At 38.0% G+C, this 11480-nt stretch overlaps 1 protein-coding gene, 1 long non-coding RNA gene and 1 other non-coding gene across 8 annotated transcripts in view; 2 read left to right on the top strand and 1 right to left on the bottom strand.

The window, feature by feature from the left end:
- Positions 1–11480, top strand: part of PIK3C3 (phosphatidylinositol 3-kinase catalytic subunit type 3) — a 140405-nt gene that overhangs the window by 113799 nt on the left and 15126 nt on the right. The window contains exons 22-24 of one of the 4 annotated variants that reach the window (XR_004277973.1): positions 641–809; positions 6232–6352; positions 8805–8892. Coding sequence is in view for 2 of the 4 variants with exons in the window: in XM_032310044.1 (XP_032165935.1) it covers positions 641–809; positions 8805–8895 (260 nt within the window). In the remaining 2 variants the exon portion in view is untranslated. Of the gene's footprint in view, positions 1–640; positions 810–1485; positions 2389–6231; positions 6353–8804; positions 8896–11480 lie in introns of those variants that run through there. The other 3 variants (XM_032310044.1, XM_032310045.1, XR_004277974.1) reach the window with 3 other exon arrangements.
- LOC116571743 lies at positions 4519–10323 on the bottom strand. 3 transcript variants are annotated; one of them, XR_004277975.1, is made up of 3 exons: positions 10225–10323; positions 6686–6837; positions 4519–4842 (listed from the first exon to the last, which is right to left on the bottom strand). It is a non-coding gene; the product is annotated as an uncharacterized LOC116571743 (long non-coding RNA). The 3 variants fall into 3 exon arrangements; XR_004277976.1 differs by having other exon boundaries at positions 4519–4846; positions 6764–6837; XR_004277977.1 differs by having other exon boundaries at positions 6764–6837.
- LOC116572576 lies at positions 6678–6841 on the top strand. The gene has a single exon (XR_004278423.1). It is a non-coding gene; the product is annotated as a U1 spliceosomal RNA (small nuclear RNA).

The raw sequence follows: 11480 nt of genomic DNA, 5'->3' as shown, positions 1-11480 counted from the left end.
ATTATATATCTTGTCTGTGGGTTTAGGTAACTGTCCTAGGGTTTGTCATCATGGGCACTGTATCTGTCGTCAGCTCTCGGCAGACATAAATACTGTGGCTTCCTAGTCTGCAGCTACCAAGTGACATGGATTAGTTAAAAATGGTTCAGATGAAGCTAAGAATATAATTTTGAAATTTGGGGGATTTTGTTTTGTTTTGGTAAGGGGAATAGTGATAAGTTAAAGGATTCATTTCAGTAATATTTAAAAGAAGAGATCTTCTGCTTATGAATGGAATTTGTGTAAAACTTCAGCATGAGAAATTTGTTACAGGATACTGATTTCTGCTAATACCTTTAAAAGTTATCTAGCCTTTGGCTGTCTTTGGTTCTGAAGATTTAAAAGTGGAATATAAATTAATATTACCCTGAGATTATTTTAACTGTAGTTTCATCTAAATAAATGTAAGTTAAAATGAACTGCAAAATGCTCTGAAGACCACTCCTAAGCCTGGGTTTAGAGGATTAAACAATTTACTAGACTTCATCATGAATTAATATTCTTTATCAAAAGATACTGTTTATACCAGTTATATGACATATTCCCTTCTCAGTTTTTAAAGACATTTCTGGAAACAAATGAGTTTCTTATCAACATCCAGGCAAACTCTTCCACATAGACTTCGGATATATTTTGGGTCGGGATCCGAAGCCTCTTCCTCCTCCCATGAAGCTGAATAAAGAAATGGTAGAAGGAATGGGGGGCACCCAGAGTGAGCAGTACCAAGAGTTCCGTAAACAGTGTTACACGGCTTTTCTCCACCTTCGAAGGTAAGTTGATTTGCTTGACGTAAAGAATAAATTCATTTCATAGAGCAAGAAAAGGAGTTGTTCAAATGCATACGTTCTTTAGCATCACTCTTTTCCAGAATGACACAGGCAGAGTATTTCTTAATGCATGGTATCTATTTTGATAAACTGATAGCAAAAGAAAAAAGAATTTCTTGCTTTCCCACGAATTATTTGATTGCTAAATGCCACCAAATAGGAAGCTAACATTACATAAGATTAGGCACACATGGAGGCTTCAAAATCAGTGGGCTAAAATCATTTTAGTAAAATACACTCTGTATACTTTGACATTGTTGGGATGGAGAAAAGATTAAGAAGCTTCATAACCATTCACATCTCCCTGAAGCCAGTCTTGAAGGATTATAATCACGAGGTTGAGTTCTTTTCCTTCTCCCAAGCTCTCTCCCTACTTCTTTATCACAGAATGAAGCATTAAGCTTATTTAAAGTGATACTTTAAATAAAAGTATCATTTCATTTTTGTTCTGTAGTAACTTTATCAGCCTTAGTTTCAGTTGCTCTAAAGGAACATTTAGAAGTTTGTTAAATGATGGAAGAATAAATGTTACATATGATTTTGTGTCTTTTAGCACCTCATCAGTCATCCTGCTAAAGGAAAAAAGTTTATTTTTCTCTATCCTTTCTTCTTTCTCCAGTGCCACTCCATCTCTGCTTTCTCCATCCTAGTTTACTTAGGACTTAACATATATCATCAGGAAAAAAAAAGTAAGTCATGTTTGTTAAATTTAGGACATGGCTCTGGTCATTAGTCAAAAATGGCAGGATCACTTTACCCAACTTAACTATGTGGAAACTCCCAGCCCAGGATGCACACCTTCTTTCACTTCTTCCCAGTGAAAATATATAACTAGTAGACAGGAAGTTGCCTGTGCACATCAGCTCTGTCTTGTGTCATTGTAACCTCACTTACTCATGCAGTGGTTAGAACATAGACACTCTGTGAGTTTATTAAATGAGAACCCCCAGAATTTCTGCCTCATACCTGGGGTGAGGTTATGTTCCTGGGTGATATTGATGCTGCTTGTCCTAGGAGAATGGCTGTCCTCTATTAAATAATCAGATTTCATCTCTGCAGTGACTCATTAGGCCTTCATTGTTAACTCAGTCTGTACCATGTGTCAAGAACTCTGACGTGCATGTTACAAACGGCCGCACTATTTATCCTTTAGGTGGCAGAGTGACTCAGTTTTACTTACCACAGAAGCTGAAAGAATAATGAGATCCGTGCTCTTTGATTTGTCTGTTGATGCGGAAGCACTTTCAGAGAAATGAGATCAGAGTTCCACTTTAATATCTGGAATTTTTAATTTAAAATAGTCAAAGCCTACTGAAAACTAGATGGGACCATGGCATTCTCAGTGACAAGACAGACAGAATGATATGAAAACTAGAGAAATGTCAAAGATGCTCTATCTTACTAAAAGCAGAAGGAAAACAATGTGCTTTATAAACTGTCATTGATAATGGATTAGTAGCAATTCAGTAGAATGAAAAAACAGGCAGGTTATTAATGTGGAGCCAAAGTTAACTTTCATCACTACTAAGAAAAATCAGAGATTAAATAGTTTTATGTTAAGTCTTCATGAAAACTGCTTTTTTATTTTTTTAGATTTCCCTGTACTTCGGTTAAGATCAAGGGACCCTAATCTTTTAATCTACATTTATTTTTCATACTTTCAATTTTTTAAAAGATTTTATTTATTTTAGAAGGAGAGAGTGTGGTGGGGAGGGGCAAAAGGAGAGAGAGAGAGAGAGAGAGAGAGAATCTCAAGTAGACTCCATGCTGAGCACAGAGCCTGATGTGGGGCTTAGATCTCAGGACCCTGAGATCACTACCTAAGCAGAAATCAAGAGTTGGACACTTATGCCCCCAACATTAATTTTTTTTTTTTAAGATTTTATTTATTTGACAGAGATCACAAGCAGGCAGAGAGAAGAGGAAGCAGGCTTCATGCTGAGCAGAGAGCCCGGTGCGGGGCTCGATCCCAGTACCCTGGAATCATGACCTGAGCCAAAGGCAGAAGCCTTAACCCACTGAGCCACCCAGGCGCCCCGCCCCAACATTAATTTTTTAATACTGTTTTTTGGAACATGGTTCTGTTAGTAAAGACTTGCCTTTATACCATAAGAGTTAACCTGATACTTAAAAAAGTGTGTTTAGAGCTAAGGTTAGTTGGCATTTTTTAAAATTAGGATTTGTAGGTATGACAAACCACCTTCTTTTCTTGGTTCTTGTGGATGGTTGATCATTTTCTGCAGCAGGAAATCGTTCACTAACATTGGACCTTGTAACCAGAGCAGTTCCTTTTGAACTAACTTATGAATGATTACAATTGTATAGATGTCAGAATACATTTTATGGTGTTCTGATTTCCATATAACAGAATACATTGTCATCTCCTATTAATCAATACCTAACACACCAATTATTGGTAAATTTGGTTTTTGAATACTGTTTTGTGGCAAGAGTAATGCTAACATTTTAAGTGTCCAAGGAAAACGTAATTCCTTCTCTTAACCCACATATATACCAAACATTAATACACTTAGGATACAAAGACAGCCTAAGTTTTCCGGTAAAAATACTGAAATTAGGAATGCATTTGACTGTATCAAATAAAGTTTTTACATTGTCTGAGAATGTTTGCATAGTTACCAAATGGGCGTGGCTTTATTGATCCTACTTCCTTTCATCATTATGTTCATTGTTCTCCCTCCTTGAAGTACTACACTTACGAAATAAATCTTTGTTGTAGGATTCTTGATATTTGTTGCATGCAAAGTGGATATATTGTAGGGGAAATAGACCCTATAGGGTCTACACTATAGGAAACCTCACTTGATGTGCTTAAATGCATCTCTCTTTCTAGTATTGAAGGTTTTCAGTGAACAATTTAGACCATCTTTGGATGACCTTATATTTTCTTTTGATAATGGTTTTAAAGATGTCTAGTAAACTTTTAAATCTATTTTTCTGTGTAGAATATTGAATGACTATACTATTTAATACATATACTTTCTTTTGAGGGGGGTCATGTGTCCTATCTTAAATGGAAAATTCAGCTTCATAGCAACAGATGTAAAAGATTAATTCAGTTAAGGTAGTGACAGATTTTCTACAAAATAATTGGATGTTTAAACTTCTTATGGAATATCCATTTTACATTTGTTTACATTTTGTTTTCTTTTGCTACAATAATAGCAGTGTGGGTGGCTTAATTAAAACCAACAGATACTCCAGAAAACATTAATGTTTGCCTTTTAGAAAAGAAACACACATATGCTTCCATGAAGGCAAACATTTTATCATAGATCCTGGATGCCCGTTAGAATTACCTGGGGGAACTTTAGGGGGAAAAATAGTTTTGAGACCCGTCAGATTTACTTGGTCTGGGATTGGGCTAGGGCATTGATATATTTTTCTTTCCAAAGATTTTATTTATTTATTTGACAGAGAGAGATCACAAGTAGGCAGAGAGGCAGGCAGAGAGAGTGGGGAGGGAAGCAGGCTTCCTGCTGAGCAGAGAGCCCGATGCAGGGATTGATCCCAGGACCCTGAGATCATGACCTGAGGTGCAGACAGTGGCTTAACCCACTGAGCCACCCAGGCACCATGGCACTGATATTCTTAAGAAGCTCCCAGGTAAGTCTAATGGGCAACCCGTTTTTAGAACATCTGAAATGTCTCTTTCAAAACCGAGCCTTGTTTTCCCCTCCCTGTGTTACTGTGTGAATCTACCCAGTGATATATTCTGAGATTCCCTATGGCAAGACTGGGAAAACCTGTATAGTCAACAGAGTAGAATGCAAGTAATTGAAGGTTCATTGAAAATTTTCCCTGATGTAATACATAGCAGCTGGCTGTACTTTGCTGATGCCATGGTCCTTGCAGTCCTTTCAAGTGGTTCTTCTTGGTTTCCGTATCCTACATGTCCCAAAGCTTGGTGCCTTCCATGCTCCCTCTTGCAACTTCCAAACCTTGTCTTTCCTTGCTTGCTTAAAGAAAAGCGATAGCACACACACCATGAGATCACACCAATAGATATCCTCCCCACTGCTACCTATCATGTATCTCCCCATCACCCAATGTTCCTTGAAAACTTGTATTGTCTTCTTCGTGACTACTGCTGTGACTTCACCATTCATATGTTGCATGTTCCAGCCACGACCTGACCTCTGGGGGCCTTCTTCTCCTCATGTAGAGCCAAACTTGTCCACTCCTTCTCATCAGTACCATTAATGTAACCCTCCAAAATTTCAGTCACCAGCTTTCCACTCTCTTACCAACATCTTCTATTCTTACAGCTTATTTTTGCATTATACTCATTCCTGGAATTCTGCAACCTCATACATCCAAGTCTTGCCACCCTTCCACCATATAAAATCTGCCTTACAGTCTCACTTTTCTCCTTTCCCCATTGAATTTTATGGCCTCAAACTATGATCACTGCCCTTCTCTGAACTTTCTTGCACAATTTTTATCCAGTCCTGTAACCTCACCTGCTGATACTTTATCTCTAATCAGAACTGTGTGTCTTCTTTTTCCTGCAGTGCATCAGCTATATGTCACTAAAGAAAAGCCAGCATTCTTGGTGTTTTCACCATTTTTTAAAAAGATTTCATTTATTTATTTGACAGAGAGACAGTGAGAGAGGGAACACAAGTAGGGGGAGTGGGAGAGGGAGAACAGGCTTCCTATGGAGCAGGCGGCCCAATATGGGGCTCCATCCTGGTACCCTGGGACCATGACCTGAGCGGAAGGCAGACGCTTAATGACTGAGCCACCCAGGCGCTCCATCACCATTGGTTTTAAGTAGTGGTTCTCAACCGGAGCTCTTTTACACTTCCTTTTCCCCCAAAGCACATTTTGCAATGTCTGGAGACAGTTCTGGTTGTCACAGCTAGGTAAGCGCCACTGGCGTCTAGTGGGGTAAGTCAGGAGTATTACTAGACATTGTACTCCTGCCCAATTATTTATTCTCTTTCACAGCCCATCTGCTTTAAAAAGACCTGTTCTCACTGTCTCCACTGATTTGGCTCCTTTTCTTCCTTCAGCCTTCTCCAGGAAGACTTCTAGCCTTACTCTGTCTGCTATTAAAACTAATTTTATCAAAGTAAACAGTTACCTAAACCAAATCTAGTGGCCACTTTGCTTCCTAACATCTTTGACACAGTTGAGCACTCCTTTGTTCCTGAAAACCTTTCTTAGATTTGGTGCAACCTGCTCCTTTTTTTTTTTTTTTCTTGCCTTGCTGGCTACTTCTGCTTTACTGATTTCTTCCCTCTTCTCTCTGACCTTTACATATTCAACTGTCTAGAAGTTCCATTATCAGTATAAACCTTTTTGTTCTAGATCATTTTCCCCCCAAACTCTCTTTCAGCATTTTCATCCAGACCTGTGACTTTAATTAGGATCCAGATGCCAGTGTTTTGAACTGATGCCATCAGCCCTGATAACTCCTCTGAGTTCTCTGTCTACTTGACATCCTGACTAAGAATCTGGTAGGCACTTCAAACTCAGTATGTCTAAAACAGAATATTACTGATTCCCTGTCCCAAATTCTGCTCTTTCTTCATTCTCTTTCTTACTGTGATGATCAACAGTAGTTTCCCATTGCTTAGGCTGAATCCTTGGTGATATTCATTTCCTCTGCCTTCTCTCCCCTGCTCCATTGAAACCATCAACAACTGTCTTCCAGTCCATTTCCAAAGTACAGCCTGGGAACATCTGTATTGTTTCTTTTCTACCCAGATATCAGTGTAATAGTTTCCCTACCTCCATTCCCCATTCCCACAAGATGGGCAGTGCAAGCTTTTGATACATCTCCTACTTACCTGGCAGGGGAGATACCATGATCACGAAGGTGATTTTCCTACAGCAAGCCTTATTCATTGCACTCTGGATATGCTTACCCCTGAAATTCCCCCAAATGTGGGAAACTTGACCGCATAATTTGTGGTAGTGGGGGAGTGTGTTCATATTTCCCCTAAAAAAGAGAAAACAAAAATGTATATGAGTATGTCACTCCGAACTTTACCTTCATTTGCTGCTTCCCAGCTCATTTAGAATAAAATCATACCTGCTTAAGATGGCTCTTCTCCCTAACCTATCAATCTGTGACCTATTTCCCTCAGTTTTCCTTTTTAAAAAAACATTTTTATCAGTCAGTCAGATATGAAATTATGTTGTTTATCATTTTATTTTGTGAGTCCCCATTCTCTTCGAGAATGTAAACTTCATGAATGTAGGGACCTTGTTGGTTCAGTTCACCACTATATCCCTTGTGCCTAAAACAATGTATAGAGTGAATACTCAGTAAATATTTGTTGGTTGAATAAACACAGTTACTGTATGAGTAGAAATGGAATGACATCTGGGATAATGCTTTTTAAAAATAAATTCCCTTAAGGAAATGAATAACTTAAAGCTAAGTTAAGGCTGTTTAGCTATTACTGTACGAGTCTAAGTGAGTTATCCTAATTTGATTAGAAGATGACTTCAAGGTATAAGTTTTTATTATAGTCCCTCTTTTTTTTTTTTCCCACTTACAGTCCCTCTTGATTTTTATGGACAATATAAAATTCAAAAATATTGATAAAATAGGTAATTTGAAGTTTATATGAATAATCATTTTTGTCTTCAGGTTCCATTATCATTATAGTTCAGTAGTAACCAGTTTTCAGGTAAAAAGTTGTACCTTTTTATATAGTGCATAAGTAGATGGCTAGAGTAAAGGTGCTGTATCACCTAATGCCCAACCTCCATCCCTAAAGGAGACATGCAAGGTACTTGTTGAAACTTTTACTGAGATCAGCGAAAAGGCTTTATTACATTAAAAACAAAGCTTCGTTTGCTCACCTCCATCCCCAAAGTCAAACTTATCACTAAGTTTGATAAGAAAGGGCCATCCAGAAACTTATCACTAAGTTTGATAAGAAAGGGCCATCCAGAAAAATTATAACTCTCTAAGGAGAGAGGGTTTTGAAGGAGGAGGTGAATTGTCCCCAGTATACACTTAAACGTTTCCCCACAAGGCTTCACCTCTGGAAATGAAGATTTGGAATAACACCATTCTTTCTAGAGGGAGAGGAAGTGGAAGAGTTTGAGGACTGGTGAGGATAAACCTTTAGTTTCTATAGGAAACAGCATAGTCCAGAGATGATATTATTGATATACTTAGCCTATCCTTAGTATAGTAGAGTACTAGCTATTTTCTCCTTCATTTAGGATTGCTTATATCCAGACAAGCCACTGTGGTTCAAGATGGTGATTAATATCCCTGGGGAAATATTCCTGAATGATTAGTGGGATGACTGTTTAGCTCTTTCTTTCCTTTAGTCATGACACGCTGAGGTAGTCTTAAGGTAGCAGATTCTTTTTTTTTTTTTTTTTTAAGATTTTATTTATTTATGTGACAGAGACCACAAGTAGGCAGAGAGGCAGGCAGAGAGAGAGGAGGAAGCAGGCTCCCCGCAGAGCAGAGAGCCCGATGTGGGGCTCGATCCCAGGACCCCGGGACCATGACCCGAGCCGAAGGCAGAGGCTTCAACCCACTGAGCCACCCAGGCACCCCGTTAAGGTAGCAGATTCTTAACATCATCTAGCAAAGACAGATCTCCAGTGTTTAGTAAATGCTAATTAGATATAAAGTGGATTCTCCTTAGATTTCTCCTAAAAAGAATATCCTTAATGTAAAAATGAAAAGAATGCCATTAGATGGCTACTCCAAAAGTTTATCCCATAGTGTAGAACCTAGAAAGGACATTATATCAACATCCCAGAATAAGATATTTCTTTAAGGCTTGCTTTTCAGTGAGACAGCTGACAATGGCACATCTATAGGAGTCATCATAAAGATCCAAGTACAACTACTTCTAGGAGTATGCTTGGCAGAAGAAAGAACTGCAGAACTAACGCGTTACTATTTTTTTTTTCTTTCTCATTCTCCTATAGGTATTCTAACCTGATTTTGAACTTGTTTTCCCTGATGGTGGATGCAAACATTCCAGATATTGCTCTTGAACCGGATAAAACTGTGAAAAAGGTAATTTTTATACAATGTTAGGTATCATAGTCTTCTTTTCATATGTAAAGGATGTTAAGGTTTTAATAACCGATTTCCCCTTGATGTCCCTGACTCTAGACTCTTAAGTAACATAAATTAAGAAAGAAACATTTTATATAATTTTTTCACCTTCCAGAATGTACCAGCCTCTCCTGTCCCTGCAGTCAAGCCAGTTCTGTTAATACCCACAGTCACATGACTAGGTCATTGTATCTACAGAGAAAGCTTACTACTACTGCCCTTGCTCTTTTTTTTCTAGCTCTTCTTTAATACTCCTGATAGGATATTTGATTCCTGGCACTCCTATGCTATGCATGCTAAAGATCAAAGACAAACTATTATAGTTCTAACTAGGAAGAAAAATCCCTTTCTTTATCTTTCCCATCCATATCCTTGGTTACAGGGGTTTCTTACTGTGTCAGCAGAGTAGAGACCTGCCTTTTAATTCGGCCTACAAGGAAGAGAAAAAAGGGTAGTCTTCGTGTAGATGAACAGTGATTCAGAGTTGTTGTATCATGAATTCTAACAAGAGATGGGAGAAAGGGCAGCGGATTTGAAGATTTTTGTCTGAATTAGCTTCTGATTCTCTGATTTGGTGGGGGAGGTGGGGTAGGAGGTGGTAAGTAGAAGTACTTCTTAAATTTTTTATTTTTTTAATTTATTAATTTAAAGTCAATTAACCAAGGTACAGTACATCATTAGTTTTTGATATGATGTTTATTATTCATTGTTGAATATAACACCCAGTGTTCATCATAGTACTTGCCCTCTGTAAGGACTTTTTTAAAATTCAAAGATAACATAAGATGATCTTCAATATCGGTGTGATTATCAGTATTGAACTTGAAAAATAGTATAGATTTTTGCCTTACAGAAATATATAATTACTAAAGGACAGTAGCAGTCTCAGAGATAGAGTCTCTATGGGGGATGAAAGTAATAATTGGGACCAAAAAGCTCTAACTTCTGATATAGTAGACTCTGAACATTATTTTAAAAATTCATCTGGGGCGCCTGGGTGGCTCAGTGGGTTAAGCCTCTGCCTTCAGCTTGGGTCATGGTCTCGAGATCCTAGGGTTGAGCCCCGCATAGGGCTGTCTGCTCAGTGGGGAGCCTGCTTCTCTCTCTCTCTCTGCCTGCCTCACTGCCTGCTTGTGATCTCTCTCTCTCTGTCAAATAAATAAATAAAATCTTTTAAAAAGAAAAAAGATTTCTCTGGAGATTGAACATTGTCTTAGTCCGTTTGGGCTGCTATAAGAAAGTACCAGAGAATGGATAACCTATAAAAAACAGAAATTTATTTCTTACAGTTATTTCTAGGAGTTCAAGATCAGGGTGCCTGTGTGGTCAGATGAGAGCCCTCTTTGGGGTGAAGACTTCTTGTATCTTCAGCTGGCAGAAGTCCTAGGGAGCTCTATGGGATCTCTTCTTTAAGGGTTCCACTCTATGACCTAAGCATCTCCCAAGGCTCTACACCAGTATCTTTCACATTGGGCATTAGTATTTCAACTTGTATTTGGGGGGAAAGGAGCACAAGTATTCATACCATTGCAAACAAATAAGAAACTCTTTTACCTAGTTTTATAAGTCTATCACAAATATTGAGAGGTTTTTTTTTTTTTTGAGAGGGGGTTTTAATGGAAATACTTCATTATTGAGCCATTTAAGAAAATTATGCTCTTTTTAAGACTTCACTAATTATTTTATCCAGCAAGCACTGTTTCAGTAAACTCTCTTCTCCCCACAGGAAATAGACTAGTTATCACACTGGTTTTTAGCATGACTTCCTTTTGTCATAATTGGCTAAAGCTCATTCATCGAGAAATCTAATTGATTGATGAAAATTTCCCTTGTTATAGCAGCCCAGATGGACTAATTAATAGGTGTACTAGCTTCCAAATATTGTTGGGCCCTCCTTTTTTTTGCATTGATTTATTCAGGACTTGTTTTTTGATGTGTACTTTAAATCCATTTATCTTTGGTCATATAGTCACTTTTTCCTGATTCCACTCAAGTTCAGAGGTCAATTATGAAAGTTCTCTAGTGGTATTTGTTAAATTGAGACTTCCAATTTCTTCTGCTAGTTACGCTGTTCTTATTAGATCTTTTGTTCTATTTCTGTTTCTCTTTTAGAAAATTACTGATTTTAGGGGCATCTGGGTGGCTCAGTGGGTTAAAGCCTCTGCTTTCGGTTCAGGTCATGATCTTAGGGTCCTGGGATTGAGCCCTGCATCGGGCTCTCTGCTCAGCATGGAGCCTGCTTCCCCCACTTTCTCTGCCTGCCTCTCTGCCTACTTGTGATCTCTGTCTGTCAAATAAATAAATAAAATCTTTAAAAATAAGGTACAGATTTTTATACCTTGTTGAAATCATAGTTGCTAACATTACTTCAAAGTCTTACCACTTGGAAAATTTTTGTGTTGACCTCATGAATGAAAACTAACTACGGAAATAGGGTAGCATATTTGAAGCTGAGAGTAGTACAGATTATTTAAATTACTTGAGTCATCATAACGAAGTACAACAATATTTTCTTGTCTCCATAACTTAATTTAGTATATGTC

This window comes from Mustela erminea, chromosome 13, assembly GCF_009829155.1.
Source record: "Mustela erminea isolate mMusErm1 chromosome 13, mMusErm1.Pri, whole genome shotgun sequence".
Classification (NCBI taxonomy): domain Eukaryota; kingdom Metazoa; phylum Chordata; class Mammalia; order Carnivora; family Mustelidae; genus Mustela; species Mustela erminea.
This window is presented reverse-complemented; position numbering and strand designations above follow the sequence as displayed.